We start from the raw sequence: 27,506 nt of genomic DNA, 5'->3' as shown, positions 1-27,506 counted from the left end.
CTGATGTGGAAGCAAGATTTCCTACAGGTTATGCACTTGTCCTGCAAAGGCTGATGGGGGATCATACAGGACACTCCAATGGCCCAGTAGAGACGGCAGTGTCCTGAAAGGAGACAAAACTGGGGTAGAACAGCAAGACACGCAGGTTGAGAATTGTTCCTAGTAGAATATTTTTATTGTTTGAACTTTAGAAACAAACACAATCAGACTGATTCACTTATTCCTAACAAACACAGACAGAAAGGCAGAAAAGAGAAAGAAAGAAATTTAAACTTTAAATATTTATTAATACCCATACCACATTTCCTTAAAACACATTCAAGCAGTCATAAATGCACCCACCTATGGAACTGAGGGCTGTGCAGCACATTTCTGGTACTCAGCCTACATGAAAACTTCCAAAGGTGAGAAGGGTAACAAGAGAATCAAATTATCCTAACTCATGTTCACCACTGTGGGTGATGACAACTTTCATTTAACTGTGAAGCAAAAATTATTTGCAAACTATCATTGTATATTGTGAATATTAAATGTATTGAAAAACTCAGTTCTTACTCCACCCTGGCACTATCCTGATAGTTTCTCTCTCTCTTGTACTTTCTCTGTTCCCCAAGCCCTTACTCCTTGTGCCTATTCCATCTTCCTAACCTTCTCTTTGATAGTGCCACTGAAAATCAGTGGATGGCACCAGTCAGCAGCACTTATCCAGATAGCAAGTGCTACTAGCCAGACCAGTGTATCAAATTAGTAGGTCCCCGGTATTAATTTCCTTTCCAATGTATGTGGTTTGTACCTTATCAGCCCCCACCCCCCATTTTGACATGCCACTTACCCCACTCATATGATTTCATTGTGATCCACAGCAGAGGGATGTTTTTCTACTTGTGTTTCATGTGAGGGAGAGGGTGGCATTATACAGGATACTGACTAGTTTCCATGAGGGAAGAAGAGCTCATCAGTATGCTCTTCGAAGTGTATGATTGGGGGGGTGTCCTCCTAGAATGCATCTTCTGGTTACACAGGATGCTAGTGTGCCTCTAGTGGGAGCAGAGGGCTTGGGGAGGATGGGGAACTACAAAGGGATATTAGCATGCTTCTTCGAGGGGTTGATCTGCTTTTTGCTTGCCAGCATATCCAGGTCACGACAAATTCGCAAACGCGTAGTAGAAGGTTGAATGATGTCATCAATAAATCCTATTCACCCCACCCCCCCAGAAAAAAAAATATCTTCAGGTTAATAGACTATTCCTCTATTTTATATCTTTACACAGTAGATTTATCTTTCTCTCATTTGCCCCATATTCAATATAGTAATTTTTGCAATTGTCCTATTTGATTAAGATAGCAAGATCAGATACTACTGCCCTTCTACAAATTAAGCTCTGTTTTCTCATATGAAGCCAATGCCATAGGTTTATTTGGGTGGAGGGCAAATAAGTTGTAAGTTTATCCAGAAAGGAGGGAAGGGCATTTGTGGTTACTGTGCCCCAGTAGGTAGGGTTGTACTACCGTCCACCAGATTATCAGATATCCAGACCATTGTTTCCCCCACCTCTCCCTGTCTCTAAAGATAACCACAGCCACACACTTAATCTACTCACAGGTCCCTGCCCATTTCTCCCACAAATGCCCTTCCCTCCTTTCTAGAAAAACTCACAACTTATTTGTCCCCCACCCAAACAAACCTATGGCATTAGCCTACAAATAATTGGCTTCATATGGGAAAAGGCAGAGTTTAATTTGTAGACAACAAGAAAATGAAATTGTGGAGCCAGGGGAAGGAGCAACAGCAGAGGGGCTAGATGAGGGAACAGTGTAACTGTTCTGTGCTCTGCTCCAGGCTCACACTCCTCCTCCCTGCAGCTGCCTGGCAAAGAACACCCCTGAAAAGAAGTGGCAGAACTGCATTCAAGGCCATTTCCCAATTAATCTCTTGAAAAAGGTAAGCCTCCCACAAAATCATTTAAAGAAATTGCAGGATATGGATTATGTCTAGGGCTTTGGATCTCTTATTTTTAACAGAAAAATCCCAACTAAATTACTCCTTTCAACAGCAAAAAACTCACATCTGAACCCTGAAAAAACACTGTCACCCCAGGTACTCTCTCAGCTCCAGACCTCCACCACCCATCCCTAAAGTAAAAGAGAAAATTAGGTTCTTACCGTGATAATTTTATTTCCTTTAGTCACAGCAGATGAATCCATTAACTGATGGGTTGTATCCGCCTACTGAAAGCACATGGTGTTCCTGGCCACCCAGCCCCCCCTGCCTTCAGTATATGAAATTTCCAAAGCAGAGTGAATAAGAAAGGCAAAATAACATAAACTTTCCTCATAAAGAACAAACGCCCCTGAACCGGAACAATAACCAAACAAAGGAGGGATGTTATCAACCTCCTGCAATAAAAACAGCATGTAGTAACTCTGATAGCTTGTCTTCAAGTACTCCTGATGAGGCACAATGTCTGTATGCAACATCTGTACAAAAACTAAAGTCAGACAGGGAGGGATCATGGATTCATCTGCTGTGACTAAAGGAAAGAAAATTATCAAGGTAAGAACCTAATTTTCCCTTCCTTGTCATCAACAGCAGATGAATCCATTAACTGATGGGATGTACCAAAGTACTCCCTAAGTAGGGTGGGAACAGGCAACTCCGCGAGCAAGCACTTGCGCTCCAAAATGCACATCCTGCCGCGCTGCCACATCCAGCCTGTCATGCCGCACAAAAGAGAGCTGAGAAGCCCAGGTAGCCGCATGACAGATCTCTTGAAAAGAAAAGACACCCGTTTCAGGCCACGAAGAGGACATTGCCCTCGTACAGTGTGCTTTACTATTTAAACAATTTTTATTGATGACAGTTCCAAATACACAAAGCCAACATTGTAAATAATATGTACAGGTAAACTTCTACCTAATACAACAAGTTATCTTTTAATATAAACAAAAATCGCCATCAATTTTTAAACTTTAACAGGAGAACCTCCTTTTTGTCCCTATCCATCTATGTTATGTATGTAAACTGATAGTAAAGTTATCAAAAACATCATCAACTAATTCCCAGCGCATTATAACACCCTATCGCAGCCCTTAACAAAATCCACAGTGCGCTGGATGTTTATTCTCAATATGGATTGAAATACCCCCCTTCTCCCCTCCCCCCAACCCTCCTCATCCACTTTAGCTTTATTGTACTTCTTTCCTCCCCCCCCTTTCCCCCCTCCCCCCTGAGGCATCAGTTTCCTTAGTCACAGGGATGTAAGGCCACCTTTTATGTTACAGAGTTTGTCATGTAGGAATGCGAGGGTCCCCCAACCGGTTAACAATATAGCTACGGGCACGAGGCGCAAGGGCATGTATATAATTTTTCCAAGTAAGATATAGTTCTTTTTGTCTTTTGAATCTCAAAGCGACAGCTCGGACTTCCATTAACAATAAGGCGTGAAATCTGTTACGCCATTGCCAGTATGTAGGAGGCTCCTGTTTAACCCAATTGACCAGTATGCATTTTTTACCAACTAAGCAGGCCTTGTATACCAACAAATTATGGTGGACAGCACCAGCCCCCAACATGGCGTCCATCCCTAATAGGGCGTGTTCCGGTTTCAGTGAAATGCGTTTATGCTCCAAATATCCTAAAAACCCAAATATTTTAGTCCAGAACTGTTGGATCTCCCGGCACTCCCACAAAGCATGGTAATATGTAAATGGAGCTCTTCCACATCTCCCACATGTTGGCTCTCCCACCCCTCCCATTTTGAAAAGCCGTAATTTAGACGTATAGGCCCTAAAAATCACCCTTCCTTGGCATTCTCTTAATTCTGCGCTGTCTATTCGTCTAGGAATCTGTCGTATACTACTCAGCAACATGTGTGATGTCACCACCCTCCAAAGGTCTGCTGACCATTTCAGTAGGAGATGGCTCATAGTTTTGTGTACCTCACTTTGTAAGAGCCTTTTGTGAAGGAGCGATATTGATATCGCTTCCTCAGTAGGCACCTCATACAATTGATCTATTTTATTGGGCACATCCGTAATAAGGAACTGTTTGGGAATCCCTACTACATAGTGAGAGATCTTTTTTTAAAAGAAATAGTGGTAAGACCTGAAAGCAATACAGCCACTTCGGGAAGAGGATCATATTGAATAAGGAAATGCGGCCCAACAAGGATAGTGGTAAGTTAGACCATCTGTCTAAGAGGCGTTTTGTAAACTCAAATAATTTAGCTATGTTCATCCGGTAGAGTTTGGAGGGATCCCCCAGCAGTTGTATCCCTAAGTAGGTGAATGAATTGTTTGCGCGCTTTAGTGGGCATTCTAGCTGAGACCACTCTGTTTCTGTCATATTTATCAATTGGATCTCAGATTTGTCCAGATTAAGTCCAAAACCTGAGAAGTCACCGAATTCTTTAAAAGTCTCTAGGACCCCTGGTAAGGATATATTAGGCTGTGTGAGAATGACTAATAAATCATCCGCAAAGGCGGATATCTTAAAATGCTCGGGGCCTATATGTACCCCCTGTATCTCTGGTGATTCCAAAATATCCCGAATTAGAGGGTCTATCACCAGCACAAACAGGAGTGGAGACAAAGGGCACCCCTGTCTAGTGCCTCTGGCTACCTCAAATCGTCTGGATGTCAGTCCATTTATCATCACCTCCGCCATGGGGCCATTATACAATGTTTTAATGGCCTCCCCAAAAAACCCATTGATCCCATATGCCCCCAATACCTCAAACAAAGTCCCATCGCACTCGGTCGAATGCTTTATGTGCATCGAAGCTGATCAGTATGGATGGGTCTCTACTCAGTGTTATGTGTTCCAATGCTAACAAAATTTTTCTCAAATTTTTTGCTACTGAGCGGTCTCGCACAAACCCCACCTGTGGATCTAACACCAAGTGGGGCAAAAATCTAGCTACCGTATTTTTCGGACTATAAGACGCACTTTTTTTCCCCCCAAATTTGGGAGGAAAATGGGGGGTGCGTCTTATAGTCCGAAGGTAGCGAGTTTTGGATCGCCGTCCCCTACTTACGCGATGCCATGTTCCCTGGTGGTCTAGTGACGTCGGGGCAGGAAACAGCCCCCTCTTTCCTGCCCATCGCGCTGCTCTCCGTGCTCCTGACTGCTTCCTGACGGTCTCGGCGATATTCTCTCGGCGGCCATTTTGAATCTCGCCGAGACCGTCAGGAAGCAGTCAGGAGCACGGAGAGCAGCGCGATGGGCAGGAAAGAGGGGGCTCTTTCCTGCCCCGACGTCACTAGACCACCAGAGAATATGGCATCGCGTAAGTAGGAGACGGCGATCCAAAACTCGGACAAGACGCACCGGAGCACCTAGGTTTTAGAGGAGGGAAAAAGGAAAAATTTTTTTTCCTATTTCCCTCCTCTAAAACCTAGGTGCGTCTTATAGTCCAAAAAATACGGTAATCTATTTGACAGAATCTTAGCAAACAGTTTAGCTTCATAAGCTATTAAAGAAATAGGTCGATAAGTTTCTGTTTGAGTTGGGTCTCTTCCCGGCTTCAACAGAACAATTATTTGCGCCGTTTTCAGCGAATTTGTGAGTTCACCTCTTTCTACATATTTGTTAAAGACCTTTGTTACACATGTCCCAATATCATCGATTAAAATTTTATACACCTCTGAGGTGAATCCATCCACTCCTGGTGATTTGTAGAGTGGGCTATCCCGTGTACACCATTGAACTTCCTCTTCCGTTATGGCCGCATTTAAAATGTCTTGTTGGTGACTTTTGAGCTGTGGGAGTACCTGTCCCCCTAAATATGATGTCGCCTCCAGTCCCTCATCCTCTGGTTGAGAATACAAGCGGGTGTAAAAGGCTTCAAATACTCTATTAATATCCTCATTAGTATGAAATCTAGTGCCTTTCTCATCCTGTATTTGTGTCACCCATCTCCTCCCCCCCACCTGGCAAACCAATCTCGCTAAAAGTTTTCCTTGTTTGTTAGCATGTTGGTACAGCTGATACTTATAATACACCAAAGACTTTTGTGTGTGGGAGTGAATCAATTGATTGAGTTCTACCTGTGCCAGCAGCAATAGTTTCTTATGGGCATTGGATTGCGTTCTACCATACAGTTGTCGAAGCATTCGCACCCTTTTCTCTAATCGTACCATCTCGGCTTCTCTCATTCTCTTTTTGTGGGTGGAATATGATATTATGTGCCCTCTCAGTACGGCTTTAGCTGCCTCCCAAAAAAGTATTGGGTCTAATTCATAGCTTTCTCTATTAAATTCCCCATACTCCCTCCATCAATCTTTCAGAAATGTGTGAAATTGGGAATCATAATATAAAGCTCTTGGGAACCTCCAATAGTAAGGTCCTTTTGGTTCAGCTTCCCATTTCAAGGTCACCCATATCATTGCATGATCAGACACAAGGGTGGGGCCAATCTCTGCCTTCTCCAGGAGAGTCGCCGTGCGCTGTGATATTAACAGATAATCTATACGTGACTGCGTGCCATGGGCTCTTGATAAATGGGTATAGTCACGGTCCCCTGGATGCAGCAGGCACCAGGAGTCCAACAGCTCCAGCTCCGAACACACCCACGGCACTCCTCTTGAATAATTCACCGGTCTGATCCGGGAGGGGCCAGTGCTATCCACCAGAGGATCAAATACCTGGTTAAAATCTCCTCCGATTATTATCAGCATCTGGTCAAAGCTTTGTACATGTTTTAAAATTGCCTGAAAAATTTTTTTGTCATACTGATTTGGAGCGTATATATTAACCAATAACAGTGGCCTATTGTTTAGTGTAATATGTTGAATAATATATCTCCCTTGGGAGTCCTGAATCTTTCGGTGCATCACACACTGTATCCCTTTCCTAAATAAGATGACTACCCCCGCTTTTTTGTTTGAAGTGGGGCTATCCACTAGGTCTCCTACCCACCAGCGGCACAGTTTTTTATGTTCATCTGCGTTCAAATGCGTTTCTTGTAGCATGACTATCTGTGCCTTGTGTCTATTCAGCGCTTGTAGAATCTTTGAGCGTTTAATGGGTGATGATATTCCCCCCACATTCCATGATAGTATCTTAACCATAATTGGTTCTATTAAAGCTCAGTAGGTTAAATCTCATTAAACATAGTTTTTCTTTGAGGCAGGAGTATCCCAGCTTACCCCTGCCCCCAGCTATCAGGTGGGACCCTCCAATCCCCGTATTCATATCCGTATCTTCCCAAAGTGTTCCTCTGTATTGACCCCTCAACTCTCCCCTCCCTCCCTTTCCCTGATCCAAAAACCTCCCCCCTCCCTCCCCCCCCGAATTCCCCATCTTTCCCTGCCCTATCCCCGTTACCCCCATGTAGTTCTTATAGAACCCGTCACGTATAGGTACCCCACCCCCTCCCTAAGGGCGTAGCCACGGGTGGGCCTGGGTGGGCCCAGGCCCACCCAGCTTTGGTTCAGGCCCACCCAGCAGTGGAGGCAGCGGAGCGGAGGGAGCAGGCTGAGCTCCGATCCCGCATCTGCCTCCCTCTCTCTCACAGCCGCATAGGCGCCCCGTACCAGCCCGCCACTGCCCCGCCCCCCGCCGTACCTTTAAATATTACAGTTTTGCTGGAGTCGCGGGCAGCCAGCATTGAAGACATCGGCAGGCTTATGCCGGTTCCAGCAGCCTTCCCTCTTCCCTCGTTGCAAGTCGGATGATGGCTCCGCCCTCGTAGATACAGGAAATACGTCAGAAGAGGGCGGAGCCATCATCCGACTTGCAACGAGGGAAGAGGGAAGGCTGCTGGAACCGGCGTAAGCCTGCCGATGTCTTCAATGCCGGCTGCCCGCGACTCCGGCAGGAAGGAAACAGGGCAGACGGGAGAGGAGGGTTGCTGCACATGGTGGAAGAAGGGGAGAGGAGGGTTGCTGGATGGAGGGAAGGGGAGAGGAGGGTTGCTGCACATGGTGGAAGAAGGGGAGAGGAGGGTTGCTGGATATGGTGGAAGAAGGGGAGAGGAGGGTTGCTGGACATGGTGGAAGAAGGGGAGAGGAGGGTTGCTGGATGGAGGGAAGGGGAGAGGAGGTTTGCTGGACATGGTGGAAGAAGGGGAGAGGAGAGTTGCTGGACATGGGTGGATGGAGGGGAGGGTAGGGGGGAGAGGAGGGTTGCTGGACATGGAGGGGGAGGGAGGAGTGAGGAAGGAGATGAGATAACAGAAAAGGAAGAGAGTAGAAAAACTGCACATGGATGAAGAAAATAGGCAAAAGCTGGATCCACTGGACAGTCAAGTTTGCGGAGGACCCAGCTTTTACTTACGGATGTAGGACAAGAAATGAAGAAGAAAGGCGGAAAGTAAACAAATAAATGGAAAGGAAGCCCTGGAAACGGAGTTAAGAGGACAGATAGCAGCAGAATCGGATACTGGGCCAGCATGATCAGAAAAACAGTCACCAGACAACAAAGGTAGAAAAAAAATCATTTTATTTTCATTATAGTGTTTGGAATATGTCCACTTTGAGAATCAGGTGCTCAACATTAAAAGTTTATATTTATTTACTTATTTATGGCATTTTATCCCACATTAAACATGAATTAAATTGGAACCTGGGATCATTTAATTTTTTTTTCCTGGAGACAGTAATGCATTGCCCCCCACCCCCCCCAGGCTCTCTCCCCGGCTATAGCCAGCTCTGCAATTTTGAGGGGAGATGCACAGGTGGATGGGGGGGGGGGGGGGGGGTGCAGAGGTGGACCGGGGAGAGAGCCTGTTGTTAAACATTTACCAGCACACCACTGTCTAGTGCCCACCCATCCAACCTGTTGGCCCACCCAAAAATTGACTTCTGGCTACGCCACTGCCCCTCCCTTATTATTTTAGTTATAGGCCCCGATTTTGACTATATTCTCAGTTATATTACCACTCTTATTGCAATGTACCTTATAAGGCAGTCAGACAAGACAAGAATGTTGAGCAGTTAGTGAGACAGATTCATCTATTAGGCAGTCTTTAGTCTAAAGTCTCAAGTCGCAGTCTCTAAAGTCTCATGTCGCTAATGCTCCATCCGTCCAATTTTTCATCTTTACCAGGTTATTGCCATTCAGCTTTTCTTCTCACATTATCTGAATATCTCCTGCATTTCCATAAGCGTTCTCAGCGTGCGTCAAATCTTCCATCCAGATTTACAGCACACTCCACGTTTCATTTCTTATGAGGGGTTGTAATTCTTCCCATTTAAATTGTTAATATAGATCTTTATCCTTCCAGCGTTTCAACTAGTGCCTCCGTATACATAATCTGTTTTCCATCATTTTATCCGACAAAGCGTCCAGAGGTCCCTTTAGATGTTCAGTCTTGTTAATCCCATCCTCCTGCCATGACGTTAACTGCCATGTGCTGTTTCATTTCGTTGCTTTAATTGGCAGCGTTTGCAGAAAGTCTTTGGCCTTCTCCACTGTCTCATAAGTATGTTCCCCGCCATCATAAGATATCTGTAGTTTGGCTGGATATATCAAAAAGAACTTAATTTTGCGTTCGTATAGTTCAGCACATATTGGAGCAAAAGCGCGCCTCGCTGTCGCCACACTGATCGAATAGTCCTGGAAACATAAGATTTTTCGACCTTCATATTGTAATGGCTGACCTGCTCGAATGGCTCTCAGAATCGCCTGCTTGTGACCATATTGTAGAAGTTTCATAATTATCACTCTGGGTTTGTCACTTGATTGTCGGCGAGATCCCATCCTGTGAGCTCGCTCAATTCGCAGTGGATCCTGTAAGTTGTTTAGCCGTAGCGTCTCCGTGAGCCAACGCTCCAGAAAACTCACCAGTTCCGCATCCTTTAAATTTTCAGGTAACCCAAGACAAGACGCAAATTATTCCTCCTTGCCCGGTTTTCTAAATCGTCTAACTTTTGCTCTAGGTCTTGCACTTTCTTTTGAAGCTCCGCTCTAGGCTCCTCAGTCTCCTGCATGCGATCTTCAATGTCGCTGATTCGCTGCTGCATGTGGTCTAGTTCTAGATGAAAGCCATCTAATCGTTCGTGGGCAGCTTCAGCTCGATCATATAGAGCCTGTAGTTTTTTATCTAATGCTGCTTCCACTGCCGCCGTAACCTCAGCGGTGATCTCGGCAGTCCACGCGGAGCAGACCGAGGAGTCCGCCATGTTGGGATCTAGGGCCTTACCCTTTTCCTTTTCTTTCTTTTGAATTCTTGAGGCCATTCCACAGCGAGCTGTCGAGTTAGAGGTCTTGTCTCGTGCTCTCTACCTTCCGATGTATTACAAGAGGGTTTCTCTGTGTTTAACTCGTATCGGGTGCCGATTTTGCTGATAAATATACAAGGAAGTGTGGGAGCTCCGCTTTTCAGCGACTGCTCTCCACCATGGTACCACGTGACCTCGTACAGTGTGCTTTAAATGCTTCAGGCGGCGACAGCCCTGAAAGCAGATAAGCAGAAAAAATGAGTTCCTTAAGCCAGCGGGCTATAGTGGCCTTAGACACAAGAAACCCCCGTCGGGGACCTGCCAACAGAACAAATAAATGATAAGAATTCCTAAACTCATTTGACATCTGCAGATACTGCCACAGAGCCCTGCGGACATCCAAAAGGCACAATTCCTCAAAGGACTCCAGAAACTCCTCCTTACAAAAGGAAGGAAGAAAAATGGGCTGGTTAAGGTGAAAAGCGAAAACCACCTTAGGCAGAAAGGAAGGCACCGTACGAACAGTTACCCCAGATTCCGAGAACTGTACGCCGGGCCCCCTCCCTACCCATCTTCAAATCATTGCTCAAAGCCCACCTCTTCAATGTCGCCTTCGGCACCTAATCACTACACCTTTTCTCAGGAAATCTAAACTACCCCAACTTGACATTTCGTCCTTTAGATTGTAAGCTCTTCTGAGCAGGGACTGTCCTTATTTGTTAATTTGTACAGCGCTGCGTAACCCTAGTAGCGCTCTAGAAATGTTTAGTAGTAGTAGTAGAAAAGGATCCCGACAGGAAAGAGCCTGAAGCTCAGACACTCTTCTTGCCGACATCATTGCCACTAAAAAAAAACTGTCATGAGAGACGCATCCTTCTCAGAAGCCAGTTTAAAAGGCTCAAACGGAGAACGCTGGAGCGCCTACAACACGAGCCCCAGGTTCCAAGCCGGACAGGGCGACTGCAAAGGAGGACGGAGATGAAGCACCCCTCTGAGAAATCAGACAATATCTGGATGAGCAGCAAGGGACAAGCCGGAGACTTTCCCCCGGAAGTAGGCCAACGCTGCCACTTGAACTCGAAGGGAATTGTAGGCCAGGCCTTTTTGTAGCCCGTCCTGCAAAAAGTCCATCAAAAGCGAGACTGTCGCCAGAGTCAGCGAGATAGACTTGGAGTACATCACGCCTCAAAAGTGCGCCAGATCCGAGCATAAGTCGCAGAGGTAGACCGCGTGCGATCCTGCAAGAGCGTGGCAATAACCTATTAGAATAGCCCTTGTCCCTCAAGGAAATGTTGGCTCAATACTGCAAACCGGAGAAACCGCTGATGCGGCGGCCAGATGGGAATATGCAAATACGCTTCCTTGAGGTCCAGAGACGTGAAAAACTCTCCTGGCTGTACTGCCGCAATGACGGAGCGCGGGGATTCCATACGGAAGTGTCGCATTCCTAAGGCCTCGTTGACTCTGTGTAAGTCGAGGATAGCTCTGAATAGATGGAGTAGCAACCGCAGCCGCGTTCGGCAGGAGGAACCAGAAACATCGCTCTGATCTTCAGCAACACCTGTAAGATCTCATTTACCGCTGCCCGCTTGACGACCCCCTACGGCGGGAACTGACGAGTGGACCGGCGCCCCATCATTATGGACGACGCTGAACTCCTGGACGTTGCCTGGACGCCGCAGCGCGTTTGTCCAAACGAAAGGAGTTACTCTGCTGGAAACTGGTACGTTGACCAAACCCCGCAGAGCGCCCCGGGCGATACCTGCGAGCTTTGCAAAAACATGGCCTGGAAGAGGAGGGAAAAGAAGGACTTTTGAAAGAAGGCCTTGGCCTATCCTCAGGCAACCGTTAGAGTCCCCTACGTCCTTAACAATCTTCTCCAAATCCTCCCCAAATAAAAGAAGGCCCCGAAAGGGTAACCTCACCAGCCTTTGTATAGAGGCCAGTCAGCCGCCCAATGCCGGAGCCAAAGAAGGCGGCGGACAGCAACCGCCACCGACATTTGCTGAACAGAAGCTCTGACCAGATCATAAAGGGCATCAGCCAAAAAAGACACGGCAGACTCCATATGAGGGCCGACCTCAGCGAGGGACCCGCTCCATTGGCGGGCTGCTCAACTGCCTGCTGCAACCAGGAAAAGCAGGCCCGGGCTGCATAGGAACTGCAAATAGCCATCCGTAAGAACAGGCCTGAGATTTCAAAGGACCGCTTCAGCGCGGATTCCAGCCGCCGGTCCTGCATATCTTTCAAAGTGACCCCTCCCTCCACAGGGAGAGTAGTCTTTTTAGTCACAGCCGTGACTAAAGCATCCACTTTAGGCATCCCAAAGAGGGCCAACTGACTTTCACTCAGAGGATAAAGGTGCACATAGCCCTGGCCACCTTCAAGGGACCATCAGGGTCAGACCATTGAGATGAAATAAGCTCTTGGATAGAAGCATGCACAGGAAAAGCCTGAGAAGGCTTCTTAGTACTAGCCATCCGAGGATTAATAGAAGAGGCAGCGCCCTCGTCAGAATCTTCAATACAAAGGGCCTGTAAGGCAGCTGGCAGCTCGTCACGGTGGAAAATCCAAACCGCTTTAGGGTCATCCAACTCCCCCAACTAGACCATGGGGGAGACCAGGGTGAAGAGTCCCCCTCAGATGGGGTATTCATTTGACTGCGAGGGTCAAAACTTTACATCAGACGTGGATGCTGTTTAAAAACACCATCCTGGAAGCCCACGCCAAATATATTCTGCGCATTAAAAAAGGAGGACGGAAGACCAAACGGCAACCGGCGTGGTTAAATAGTGAGGTGAAGGAAGCTATTAGAGCTAAAAGGAAATCCTTCAGAAAATGGAAGGAACCGACTGAAAATAATAAGAAACGGCAAAAGGAATGTCAAGTCAAATGCAAAGCGCTGATAAGGAAAGCTAAGAAGGACTTCGAAAAAAAGATTGCGTTGGAAGCAAAAACACATAGTAAATTTTTTTTTTAGGTATATTAAAAGCAGGAAGCCAGCAAAAGAATCAGTTGGAACGCTAGATGACCGAGGAGTAAAAGGGGCGATCAGGGAAGACAAAGCCGTAGCGGAGAGATTAAATGAATTCTTTGCTTCGGTCTTCACAAGGAAGATTTGGGTGGGATGCCGGTGCCGGAAATGGTATTCGAAGCTGACGAGTTGGAGAAACTTAATGAATTCTCTGTAAACCTGGAGGATGTAATGGGGAAGTTCTATAAACTGAAGAGTAGCAAATCTCCTGGACCGGATGGTATTCATCCCAAAGTACTGATAGAACTGAAAAATGAGCTTGCGGAGCTATTGTTAGAAATATGTAATTTATCATTAAAATCGAGCGCGGTACCGGAAGATTGGAGGGTGGCCAATGTAACGCCGATTTTTAAAAAAGGTTCCAGAGGAGATCAGGGAAATTATAGACCGGTGAGTCTGACTTCGGTGCCGGGCAAAATGGTAGAGACTATTATTGAGAACAAAATTACAGAGCATATTCAAAAGCATGGATTAATGAGACAAAGTCAACATGGATTTAGTGAAGGGAAATCTTGCCTCACCAATCTACTACATTTCTTTGAAGGGGTGAACAAACATGTGGATAAAGGTCAGCCGGTTGATATTGTGTATCTGGATTTTCAGAAGGCGTTTGACAAAGTACCTCTTGAAAGACTCCAGAGGAAATTGGAGAGTCATGGGATAGGAGGTAGTGTTCTATTGTGGATTACAAACTGGTTAAAAGATAGAAAACAGAGAGTAGGGTTAAATGGTCAGTATTCTCAATGGAGAAGGGTAGTTAGTGGGGTTCCCCAGGGCTCTGTGCTGGGACCGCTGCTTTTTAACATATTTATAAATGACCTAGAGATGGGAGTAACTAGTGAGGCAATTAAATTTGCTGATGACACAAAGTTATTCAAAGTCGTTAAATCGCGGGAGGATTGTGAAAAATTACAAGAGGACCTTACGAGACTGGGCGACTGGGCATCTAAATGGCAGATGACGTTTAATGTGAGCAAGTGCAAAGTGATGCATGTGGGAAAGAGGAACCCGAATTATAGCTACATCATGCAAGGTTCCACGTTAGGAGTCACGGACCAAGAAAGGGATCTAGGTGTCGTCGCTGATGATATGTTGAAACCTTCTGCTCAGTGTGCTGCTGCGGCTAAGAAAGCAAATAGAATGTTAGGTATTATTAGGAAAGGAATGGAAAACAAAAATGAGGATGTTATAATGCCTTTGTGTCGCTCCATGGTGCGACCGCACCTCGAATATTGTGTTCAATTCTGGTCGCCGCATCTCAAAAAAGATATAGTGGAATTAGAAAAGGTGCAGAGAACGGCGACGAAAATGATAAAGGGGATGGGACGACTTCCCTATGAAGAAAGGCTAAAGCGGCTAGGGCTCTTCAGCTTGGAGAAAAGGCGGCTGAGGGGAGATATGATAGAGGTCTATAAAATAATGAGTGGAGTTGAACAGGTAGATGTGAAGCGTCTGTTCACGCTTTCCAAAAATACTAGGTCTACGGGGCATGCGATGAAGCTACAATGTAGTAAATTTAAAATGAATCGGAGATAATTTTTCTTCACTCAATGTAACATAGTAACATAGTAAATGACGGCAGAAAAAGACCTGCATGGTCCATCCAGTCTGCCCAAGAAATGTGCCACTTTTTTGTGTACACCTTACCTTGATTTGTACCTGTCTTTTTCAGGGCACAGACCGTACAAGTCTGCCCAGCACTATCCCCGCCTCCCACCATCGGCTCTGGCACAGACCGTATAAGTCTGCCCAGCACTATCCCCGCCTCCCAACCACCAGCCACTACCGGCTCTGTTATCCAATCTCCGCTAAGCTCCTGAGGATCCATTTCTTCTGAACAGGTTTCCTTTATGTTTATCCCACGCACGTTTGAATTCCGTTATAGTTTTCATCTCCACCACCTCCCGCGGGAGGGCATTCCAAGCATCCACCACTCTCTCCGTGAAAAAATACTTCCTGACATTTTTCTTGAGTCTGTCCCCTTCAATCTCATTTCATGTCCTCTCGTTCTACCGCCTTCGTATCTCCGGAAAAGGTTCGTTTGCGGATTAATACCTTTCAAATATTTGAACGACTGTATCATATCACCCCTGTTTCTCCTTTCCTCCAGGGTATACATGTTCAGGTCAGCAAGTCTCTCCTCATACGTCTTGTAACGCAAATCCCATACCATTCTCGTAGCTTTTGTTTGCACCGCTTCGATTCTTTTTACATCCTTAGCAAGATACGGCCTCCAAAACTGAACACAATACTCCAGATGGGGCCTCACCAACGACTTATACAGGGGCATCAACACTCCCTTTCTTCTGCAGGTCACACCTCTCTCTATACAGCCCAACAACCTTCTAGATACAGCCACCGCCTTGTCACACTGTTTCGTCGCCTTCAAATCCTCAGATACTATCACCCCAAGATGCCTCTCCCCGTCCGTACCTATCAGACTCTCGCCGCCTAACACATACGTCTCCCGTGGATTTCTATCCCTAAGTGCATCACTTTGCATTTCTTGGCATTGAATTTTTAAAAAAGGTTCCAGAGGAGATCAGGGAAATTATAGACCGGTGAGTCTGACGTCGGTGCCGGGCAAAATGGTAGAGACTATTATTGAGAACAAAATTACAGAGCATATTCAAAAGCATGGATTAATGAAACAAAGTCAACATGGATTTAGTGAAGGGAAATCTTGCCTCACCAATCTACTACATTTCTTTGAAGGGGTGACAGAAAATTGTTTTTACAAAGACATGGTATAGCCATGGGAGCAACTGTGGCTCCGACTATTGCTTGTCTGTACATGGCTAATTTTGAGGAGAAATTTGTATACCCCTCTAGATTTGTAACTAGCATTTTTTAATGGAAACGCTTCATAGATGATGTTATTCTTATATGGGCTGGTACTAGAGAGGAGCTTTTAGAATTTTTTCATTATCTGAATTTGGTTGATAGTAACATCAAATTTGAAGCATCCATTGGGGATCAATCCATTAATTATTTGGATATTAATATATACATTCAAGAAGGGAAGTTTATGACTGAGGTGTACCGGAAGGTGACAGATTCCAACACTTTATTACATTATCAGAGCTATCATCCAATGGCTTCGAAAAATGGTATACCCATGGGTCAATTCTTACGAATTAAAAAATTGTCCACTTCTGACGAGAGCTTCAGAAGATCAGCTGCTGATCTGTATGATAGGTTCAAAAGTCGAGCTTATCCTGATAAAGTCATCAAGAAAGCTTTTAAAAGAGCCACAAACGCAAATCGTTATTGGCTAGTTAATCCGCCACCTAGACCATTGGAACAGAATAATAAACTGGTTTGTGTATTGCCACATTCCTGTCAAACTACTGCGATCAGGAAGATTATTTATAAACACTGGTCTATGCTTGCGTCTCATGGATTTGATCTACGACCTATGTTTGCCTACACACGAGATCGTAATTTAAGGGAAATTTTATCATCAGTTAATAATCCCTCACAAGTTGATAGAAATTCTGACACAAATGGACACACTAGTTGTGGGAGATGTGTATATTGTCAGCATGTGTGGCAAACAGATGTAGTTATTAACTCTGCTACTGGAAAGCCTTATTTTCTCAAAGGATCTACAGATTGTAACTCCTCTCAAGTTGTTTATGGCATAGTATGCCCATGTACCTTGTGGTACATTGGGCACACTACTAGAAAGATCAAACAGAGAATTGGAGAACATTTAAGCAACTTCAGAATTAATAAGCAAGAGGCACCACTTGTAGATCACTGGCAGCGAACTCAACATGATATTAAGGATTTGAAATTTATAGTTCTTTCACAAATTCATTTACCACTAGGAAGTAATGCATCTCGTATTCTCCTCAGAAAAGAGCAGGAGTTTATTTATCGTTGGCAAACAGTGGCCCCTAGTGGCCTGAACAAGGAAATTGAATGGCAAGCCTTATTGTGAACTTTTCCCGCGCTTGCATATCAGCTGTTCTCTTCTTCAAATACTGCGCATGTGTGGGCGTTTTTTGCTGGTTTCTTTTTGGGTTGGACGGATTCCTGACCTGTTTTTGCCGCATAGTAAGTTTAAGACAGTACTTTGTTATAAGAATTTTTGGAATCACTGGTTTATAACACTGTGAAGGTTTTTATCGATTGAGTTGTTTTAAGGATTTTTAATGCATCATTTTTACTTTTGTAGATTAAGTTCCCCTGATGACGCCAGTCTAGTGGCGAAACTTGGCCTATGTTGGGAACAGGGAATTTAGAAATTCACATCACATGAATTGAGAAGAAAAGGTGTTATTGGAGCCTCTGTTTAGATCAGCGTCCATGACTACTACTACTACTATTTAGCATTTCTATAGCTCTACAAGGCGTACGCAGCGCTGCACAAACATAGAAGAAAGACAGTCCCTGCTCAAAGAGCTTACAATCTAATAGACAAAAAAATAAATAGAGTAAGCAAATCAAATCAATTAATGTGAACGGGAAGGAAGAGAGGAGGGTAGGTGGAGGCGAGTTGTTACAAGTGGTTACGAGACAAAAGCAATGTTAAAGAGGTGGGCTTTCAGTCTAGATTTAAAGGTGGCCAAGGATGGGGCAAGACGTAGGGGCTCAGGAAGTTTATTCCAGGCGTAGGGTGCAGCGAGACAGAAGGCGCGAAGTCTGGAGTTGGCAGTAGTGGAGAAGGGAACAGATGATAAGGATTTATCCATGAAGCGGAGTGCACGGGAAGGGGTGTAGGGAAGGACGAGTGTGGAGAGATACTGGGGAGCAGCAGAGTGAGTACATTTATAGGTTAGTAGAAGAAGTTTGAACAGGATGCGAAAACAGATAGGGAGCCAGTGAAGGGTCTTGAGGAGAGGGGTAGTATGAGTATAGCGACCCTGGCGGAAGACGAGACGGGCAGCAGAGTTTTGAAACAACTGGAGGGGGGAGAGGTGACTAAGTGGGAGGCCAGCAAGAAGCAGATTGCAGTAGTCTAAACGAGAGGTGACAAGTGTGTGGATGAGGGTTTTGGTAGAGTGCTCGGAAAGAAAGGGGCGGATTTTACAGATGTTGTAAAGAAAGAAACAACAGGTCTTGGCAATCTGCTGGATATGAGCAGAGAAGGAGAGAGAAGAGTCAAAGATGACCCCAAGGTTTCGAGCTGAGGAGACAGGGAGAATGAGAGAGCCATCAACAGAAATAGAAAACGGGGGGAGCGGGGAGGTGGGTTTGGGGGGGAAAATGAGAAGCTCGGTTTTGGTCATATTTAATTTCAGGTGGCGTTGAGACATCCAGACAGCAATGTCAGACAAGCACGCTGAAACTTTGGTTTGGATGCAAGGTGAGATATCAGGGGTAGAAAGGTAGATTTGGGAGTCATCAGCATAGAGATGGTAGGAAAAGCCATGGGATGAGATTAATGAACCATGAACTGAAAGATGACTGGGGCGCTGTTTTGAGAAGATACTCTGTGAATATTTACAGCTTTGCTCGCACCAGCACCCAAGCTAAGTGACTTTAAACATTTGATAGTTGTTTTCATCTTGATATTTTTTAATATTAATATCTGGCTGGTGGTAGGACGTGCGATGATGTGAGAACTGTGTGCAAATGCTTCTCAAAACCTTGAGACACTTTAACACACCAAAAAAACTGAGCACATTATTTAATTATTTTTATATTTTTTGTCATTTTTTTGTTTTAGTAGTAAGGTTTCTGGCTGAGTTGTTGAGCATAATCATTGAAACCGATCCTTCAAGGATACCCACAGTTTGGATAGTAATTGAATTTTTATTGCCAAACCCTAGACCATTCTTCTAGCTTCTTCAGATCCTTTTTCATGTTTTCCACTCCCTCCGGGGTGTCCACTCTGTTACAGATCTTAGTATCATCCGCAAATAGGCAAACTTTACCTTCTAACCCTTCGGCAATGTCACTCACAAATATATTGAACAGAATCGGCCCCAGCACCGATCCTTGAGGCACTCCACTACTCACCTTTCCCTACTCCGAGCTAACTCCATTCACTACCACCCTCTGGCGTCTGTCCGTCAACCAGTTCCTAATCCAGTTCACCACTTCGGGTCCTATCTGCAGCCCATCCAGTTTATTTAAAAGCCTTCTGTGGGGACCCGTGTCAAAAGCTGAAATTCGTTGCCAGAGAATGTGGTAAAGGTGGTTAGCTTAGCGAAGTTTTAAAAAAGTTTGGACGGCTTCCTAAAGGAAAAGTTCATAGACCGTTATTAAATGGACTTGGGGAAAATCCACTATTTCTGGGATAAGCAATATAAAATGTTTTGTACATTTTTGGGATCTTGCCGGGTATTTGTGACCTGGATTGGCCACTGTTGGAAACAGGATGCTGGACTCGATGGACCTTTGGTCTTTCCCAGTATGGCAATACTTATGTACTTATGTACGCTTAGCGTCAGCCAAAAGCTCGGGGGAAGAAATAAAGTCTCCAGCAGACGCTGGGCTATCAGGAACTGGAGGTAACCCAGTCCGAAAGGAATTGTCAGGAGCCCAGGCTGTGCCTCTTTTTAACATAAAAGCCTTATGCATGAGCAGCACAAATTCAGGGGAGAAAAACTCACCCTGTGCATCCGCCCCCACATTGGGGGAAGCGGAGGCAACAGCTCCTCTAGAAACCTCGAAACGAGGTGTCCTGCTGCCAACTCCTTCGGGTGGGAAGAATCACCGCCCGTCATGCTCGTGCCAGCATTAGCATCAAGGAAGCACGTGCTGCAAAGCCCCGCTGCTGATCTGCGTTTCCCACAGTGGGAGCAGCGCTTAACCCCTTCAGCAGCCATCAAATACAGAAAACAAAATGGCGCCTTTGCGCCAAAACTTACCCCGCACAGAGCGCTGTCAGCGGAAACCTCCCCGGAGGAGCTGGGCACCACTTTCACTTCAGGAGACCGAGTCAAACGAGCTTCGGTCAAGCTGCATCGAATCAGGAGCTCTGGAGAAAGCCTCTCTTTTTTTTTTTTCTGTGAGGAAAGTTAGAGGCAGGCAGCCACAGAGGAACTCCGGGAGGAGGGGGAATGGGGTAAGGCAGGGACAGGGAAAACCAAGTATGTCTTTAAAGTGGACACCACCAGCCACAACACCCCCGCTCTACTGGCAAAGCACAGGAGCCACCCCAGGCAAAAAACCAGGAGCTAAGAAAGCGACGTCCACACCTGCTGGGAGATAGAGATATATTGAAGGCAGAGGGGGCTGGGCGTCCAGGAACACCATGTGCTTTCAGTGTTCTCTATGTCCACCTGCTGGTAGGCGGATACAACCCATCAGTTAATGGATTCATCTGCTGTTGATGACAAGGAACATAAAATATCTGGTGGTTTAGTGGGCCTCCTGACCCACCCCTCTTCGCCCCCAACATCAGCACAAAATTCTCTTGTGGTTCCCCTTCCCTTCCGCCACCCCAACTGTACAAAAAAACTTCCCTGGTGTCTATTGAAACAGGAGGGAATCCCAAAAGAGAGCTTTCAATAATGGTGAAAGAAAGCCAGGAGTATTAGGGAGAACAAAGTAAAGGATGCAAATTATTCATATCAACTTAAAAGCAGATTTCAGATGCAAGGAATAAGCATAATTTAAAGTGTCTACATACAAATAAAATTGGAGTATATAGTACTAAATGAAGAGGTAGATATAATAGACATCTCAGAGATATTGACAGTGGAATTGAGGTCTATAAAATCCTGAGTGATGTAGAATGGGTAAGAGAGAATCAATTTTTCACTCTTTCAAAAAGTACAAAGACCAGGGGACATTCAATGAAATTACATGGAAATATTTTTAAAACAAATAGGAGGAAATATTTTTTTCACTCAAAGAATATTTAAGCTCTGGAACTCGCTGCCAGAGGATGTCATAACAGTGGTTTAAAAAAAAAAGGTTTGGACAAGTTCCTGGAGGAAAAGTCTATAGTCTGTTATTGAGATGGACATGGGGGAAGCTACTGCTTGCCCCAGTATTGGTAACATGGAATGTTGCTACTAACGGGTTTCTGCCAGGTATTTGTGACCTGGATTGGCCACTGTTCTTAGCAGGATACTGGGCTAGATGGGCCACTGGTCTGATCCAGTATGGCTGTTCTTATGTTCTGGCACCCCCTAACCTCTTTTTCAAGCTCCTCCCTGAGATGGGCACTTGGATGAGAGCAAATCATATTTCACCCACTCTTGAAACTCCTTCAATTGGCAGTAGCCATATGTATGAGGTACAATTCATTGTCACCACTTAAACTAATCGAATCAACTATACAATCTCACCTCGCACTGCTGCAGGGAAGGGATTTGCAAATTTTTCCAAATACTCCACTTCTGCTTCATTTGGTTCTCCACGGAAGATGATTTGGACAGCACCCTAGAAACAAAGGAAAAAATGCATAAATTTTCCTACATACTCCACTTCTGCTTTCACCTCGTTTAGTTCTCCGCAGATGATTTGGACAGCATCCTAGAAACAAAGAAATGGAGGCACATCTGCTTCCTCTGCTATTCAGTGGGACTTATGCATAGGCCACTAGGTAATCAACACATAACTTCCCTATCAATACATATTTTTAAAATTTATATGGATAATATCATGCCATTTCAATTTCTAAACAGGCAGATACTATCCATAACTATGGGCCAGGCTAGGGACAGGGTTGAGATGGCCCTACAAATGATCTGTTTAGTTGTGATATTCAGTAGCTAAAAAGATATACATAGAGGTGTATTTTCAAAGCACTCAGACTTACAAAATTATATGGAGGGGAATTTTCAATATTGCATCTTAATCAGACTTTGGACGTTTTGCGCTAAATGTCCCAAATCCGAATAGGAAATATAGCCATTTTCAAAACAGCAAAATCTCTATTTTTTTTTCTTTTAAATGGCCACAAGCAGGTCACGTGATGTCGAGCTAAGAAAGCCCACGTCGGACAGAGAAGCTCCCGCTTCAACCCGTAAGACCCCACCACCCCATCCTCCTTTGAAGCGACTATGAAGCAGTTTATGTGGTGGAGACATATCGGCAAGTTGTGAGGAAACTACGAAGCCCTCCACTAGCACTTTGATCTGCTATGGATTTACAGCCTGTCTTACCAACACAGACTACCCAATAATTACCGTGGATTCTTTTGGATTCGTAATGAGTAAATGAAACCTTTATTAGAGGAAGCTAGATTCTGCAATTGGTTAATACACACATATATATACTGGTTAGCACATATACAGTAATTAGCTATAGAAACACAATGGTTAGCTGTATAAACAATCATGACATCACTGGTCTCTACATCTAAGCAATGCAAAGAGTTCTTTGACCAGGAAAGAAACAATAATTACATACATACAATCATCACTGATCTCCATCATCCAAGCTCTTGTCATCATCAGCTGAGGAGGGCCCGACACATACACAGCGAAAGAGCTAGGAGCTTTTTGGACCAGGAACAATAGATTTCTGCGCAGCCCGTACGTTGCTCACAGATGAACCCCACTGTGCTGTGACAAGCCCTCCCTTTTATTAGGTTCCGAGCCCATGTCCAGAGCTATGGGAAGTTACAGGAATACCTCTAAGGGAAAATTACAGAATGTACACGAGGATGCAGTCACATGCTTCCGGCCCAAGTAAACAAACCACTGGCTAGGTGGTTCCCCTCTTGGGCTTTGAGCATATCCTGTTTCCCTCCTGCACATGCCTTATCTTCCACATTCCAACTTATTTTTGTATTCACAAGGAAAGTTACTTTTGGTCAGAAAAACAAGATTTCAGAGGGTATTATCAGACAAAAAGCAGGGTAGAAAAGCAATCCTTTAAGATAGCACTTAAACAATAAATGAAACAGAATTACTTCTAATCAACAATACAGACCCCAAGTGCACTGGTCGATCCAGACAGGGTTGAAAAACAATCTTTTAAAATTCTATTACATTACACACTTATGACGACAAAAACGGCAAGAAGGGAGAAGGAGAAACCAGCAAAAAGTGAAGCCAAGATGGCGGCGGGTAGCGAGGGAAGTCCCTTCGTCGGTCAGTTCTGCGTGGGTGGCTGAAATAGTCGTAGAAGTAACCCAGGCCATTGACACTTCGCTGGATAAAAAACTGCAATTGGTATCCACTAAATTACATAGCGTGGATGGGAATCTGGCAGCGCTAAAAGGTGAATTCGCGACCTGTTGTCAGCGGGTTTCTGACCTAGAAGACCAGGTACAACAATTAACCACGCTGACGACAGCGCTACAAGACAAAGTGAAATCCCTTGAAGAAAAATCGGATAATATGGAAAACCGATCAAGGCGTGGGAACTTAAGGCTGGTAGGCTTACCAGAGTCTATACCAGAGGCTGAGCTCCGGAAGTTTTTGGAGACATGGTTGGGATCGACGTTGAAATTACCGCCAGCAACAGTGCCGATAAGAATAGAGCGGGCACATCGACTGGGCCCTATGAGACCAGCTGGAGACAGACCACGAGTGGTTATTTGTAAAATCCTGAACTATGTGCATAAATTGGATATCCTACATGCAATACGAGCGAAAGGCCCCTTAAAATATGAAAATAAAACAATACTATGTTTCCAGGATTTCTCGGCTTTGGTTTCCAGTTTGAGGAAAGCGTATGCGTAAGTATGCACGGATCTGCACTAACGTCCTATCCAGTTCACGCTCCTCTACCCTGCACACCTTAAAGTTTTCCAAGAAGGCAAGGCAAAATTTTTTGAGTCACCAGAATCAGCTAAAGAATTCATACAGGGGCTGGTGAGCCCCGCTAGTCTATGAGGCCGTAGAGGAGAGAGCACGCATAGCCACAGTTACCTGAGAGGCGGAAAATAGTACTGAAATTTGGTTGAGAAAGTCAGCAAACTGAAGATGATTAAAATAGGGAGCAACACAGTGGGATGGAAAATGGAAACAGAAACTTAGTTGAAGTTATAAAAGAGGTGGACTTTATTGGCAGTACTGGCAAATGGAAGTGAGACCCAAGACCCTGTCGATAGACCACAGGCATATCCTACAGACACTATGTATGAATGTTGAATCAATATTGACCATGTCCCGCATAACATCCGTAGGGGGGACAGAATTAAGATTTTGATCAGAAAGGAACAGAAATGGATTTATTCTCTGCAATCCCTTGAACCACGTGGTTTAAATTCACAAATAGAATGGTCTGTGTTTTTCTTTTTTTTTGAAAATATTTTTATTACGTGAAGAGTTAGTGACCATACAGCTTATATCACCGTCAAAACAAAATCTATACAAACATATATAATAACACTCTTTATACATCAACTTGTAATAACTCTAAATCCATCTGATCTCCACATCTTTTAGTTCTTATCCCTTTTCTCCCTGTTACCCCCTCCCCTCCCAACCCCCCTCCCCTCCCCCTCACCCCTCCTCTGTGAGTTTCCCAAACTACACATATTTTCTACTGTTCAGGCTTAGAGCAGTGTTGTGAGAACCGAGCCTGAGCTCTTCCCCAAAGATCGCGGTATTGGCGAAGTCTGAGAGCATTAGCAGATTTATGTCATATTTACCCAGCTTCCCATTTCTACCATATATGACTTCCACAACTCCAGATCCGGGGGGTTTTCATCAACCCACATCCTTAATATGCACTTCTTCAAAATTATCATTGCTAGTAATAAAAATTTGGACTGGGCCGCACCCAGTCCCTGCTTTTGGAGTGACTCCCCACATCCCATCAAGGTGACAGAATACTGCCATTCCACTGTACGTTGCAGTATCTCTTCCAGCAATTGCAGTGCCTTTGTCCAGAACTCATGTAATGAGGGGCACTCCATAAAGGAATGTAAAAAAGTGCCCACAGTCCTCCTACATTTATTGCACTTATCCTCTTCCCACATCCCTAATATCTTTCCTCTTGCTTTCTGCAGTTCATGTTTTACCGTATCAAAGGTTGGAAAGGTGTCATCTCCCTCTTTCCGGAATTGTCCTATAAATCTACATCCCTTGTCTCGCCAACTCCCAAATATCGACACACCCTGTCCTGCTGGGAAGGCCATGTTTCCCACTAATGGCATGAATGGACTGACCCCTTTGCCCGCCTCTCCGTGACCCCTCCACCATCTCCATGCCCTTTGTAGAGCAGCCACATAGGGGTTCCCCACTATTTTCCTAGCTCCCCGCACTGCCCAGGACTCTAGTATTGTGAAGGGATCATTTGGACTGCACCAACTCTCCCAAAAACCCGTGAGTGCATAATGTCCCTCTCCTGATATCAGCTCATGTATCCATCGCATTAACGATGCCACATTATATCTCCTCAGATCTGGGAGTCGAAGCCCTCCCTGTGCTTTGCCGTGTATCAGTTTAGTGAATGCTATCCTTGGGCGTTTGGAATGCCAAATGAAGGCGCTCACTATGCTCTTATATTGCTTCTCTTCTGCTCTTCCCACCCATAGTGGCAGCATTTGCATTGGGCAACAGCACCATCTTTGTGAGTGCAATCCTACCCATGAAATTTACTGGGAATTCCTTCCACTTTTTACACAGTTGTTTTATCTCTTCTATACGATCAACTAGATTCCTTTTATATACCCAGGCCTTATCTGCGCTGAGGTATACCCCAAGATATTTGATACCTTTTTGTGCCCGTCGTAGTGGAAAGTGATTCGAAACATTGACACTCATTATTAACCGCCAATGCCTCTGACTTTTCAAAATTTATTCTAAGACCTGAGAAGGCCCTGAACTCACGAATAGTCTGCATTACTAATGGTAAAACTTCAGTTGCATCATCTATTAGTAGGAGCATATCATCTGCAAACAGATTTATTTTATGTTCTTCTCCCCCCACTCTTATCCCTTTCAAGCTTGCTTCCTGTCTTATTTTAGCTGCCAGTGGCTCTAAAGTTAGTATAAATAATAAAGGCGACAAAGGGCACCCCTGCCGAGTCCCCCTTCCCAAAGCAATTTCGCCCGATAGTGAGTCGTTTATTAGTATTTGAGCCGTTGGGGAGCTATATAGCGCCGTAATCCAATCCATGAATTCCCCCTGGATGCCGAAACGCCCCAAGATCCAGAACATATATTTCCAAATCACCTTATCAAAGGCTTTCTCAGCATCCAGGCTGGCCAAAATGGCATCTCCTCTCCTTCCCTTCCCCTCCATTAGAACTCTACATACTTTTAAGATATTAGCCGATGCATACCTTCCCTTCACAAATCCGACCTGGTCAGAGTGTACCAAACAGGGCACCACACTCCCCAGGCGGGCTGCAAGGACTGCCGCTAGTATCTTCACGTCCTGGTTCAGCAATGAAATTGGCCTATAGGAACTCACCAATTCTCCATCTCTTCCTGGCTTGGGGAGTACCACTATATGTGCATGGTTTAACACCGATCCCATGTTACCCGCTTCTCTAATATCTTCACACATTGCAATGAACGGTCCCACTATCATATCTTGAAGGATTTTGTAATATTCCCCTCCCATACCGTCTGGGCCTGGTGCTTTTGCCAGGGTTAATCGTTTAATGATATTTTGTACCTCCTTCCCCTGAATTGGGGCATTCAACATCTGCTGCTGCTCTACCGACATCCTGGCCAACCCCACCCCCTCAAGGAAATTTCTGCATCTATCTTCTGGAAAAGATCCCTCTTCATACAAGGACGTAAAGAACTGTTCAAATTCCCCTTGGATTTCTGCTGTCGTGGCACATAATCTCCCTTGTTCGTTTTTTATTTTGCTTATATATTTCCTCGTTGACCTCTGATTTACAAGAGACGCCAACATTTTACCTGTTTTATTACCCCATTGTTGCAATTTATATTTGTACAATTTAATATTATACATCGCACCTTCATCCAACAAAGCCTGTATGTTTTTCCTACACTCCATATATGCCTGTCTGTTATCTTCATTTGTGCAACCTATCAGTGCCCCGCGTGCTTCCCGTAATTGCATAGTGAGCACCTTCATCCTCTCCCCCCTAGCTTTATTTGTGGACGCTACATATGAAATGATCTTCCCTCTTAACACTGCCTTTGCAGCTTCCCAGAATATTCTTGGGCTCACCTCTTTTGTATCATTGTCTCCTATATAATCCAACCAGCACCTTCTCAGATATGTACAAAAATCTCTGCTTTGATATAATGCTGGGTTCATCCTCCATCGGATTCTTCCCTCCCTCTTTCCCCAGGATAACTCCACCCACACTAGAGCGTGGTCCGACACAGCTGTCTCTTCAATACCCGAACGTGTCGCTGCGACACTAATTGCATGCGATACCAATAAGTAGTCCAGGCGTGAATGGGTCCCGTGAGGGTGGGAAAAAAAGGTGTAATCGTGATCTTCTAAGTGTTGCTGC

The 27,506-nt window shown here is 44.9% G+C and overlaps 1 protein-coding gene across 5 annotated transcripts in view; it reads right to left on the bottom strand.

The window, feature by feature from the left end:
* Window positions 1-262: 262 nt before the first annotated feature.
* The window catches only part of PCCB (propionyl-CoA carboxylase subunit beta), an 840,377-nt gene continuing 813,133 nt past the window's right edge, over window positions 263-27,506 (bottom strand). For all 5 annotated transcript variants that reach the window (XM_030215921.1, XM_030215922.1, XM_030215920.1 and 2 more), the window contains 2 exons: window positions 21,451-21,544; window positions 263-1,194 (listed from right to left, as the gene is read on the bottom strand). In XM_030215921.1, the coding sequence (XP_030071781.1) occupies window positions 1,073-1,194; window positions 21,451-21,544 (216 nt within the window). In that variant the 3' untranslated portion in view covers window positions 263-1,072. The remainder of the gene's footprint in view (window positions 1,195-21,450; window positions 21,545-27,506) is intronic.

The sequence above is a fragment of the Microcaecilia unicolor genome, chromosome 10, assembly GCF_901765095.1.
Source record: "Microcaecilia unicolor chromosome 10, aMicUni1.1, whole genome shotgun sequence".
Classification (NCBI taxonomy): Eukaryota; Metazoa; Chordata; class Amphibia; order Gymnophiona; family Siphonopidae; genus Microcaecilia; species Microcaecilia unicolor.
This window is presented reverse-complemented; position numbering and strand designations above follow the sequence as displayed.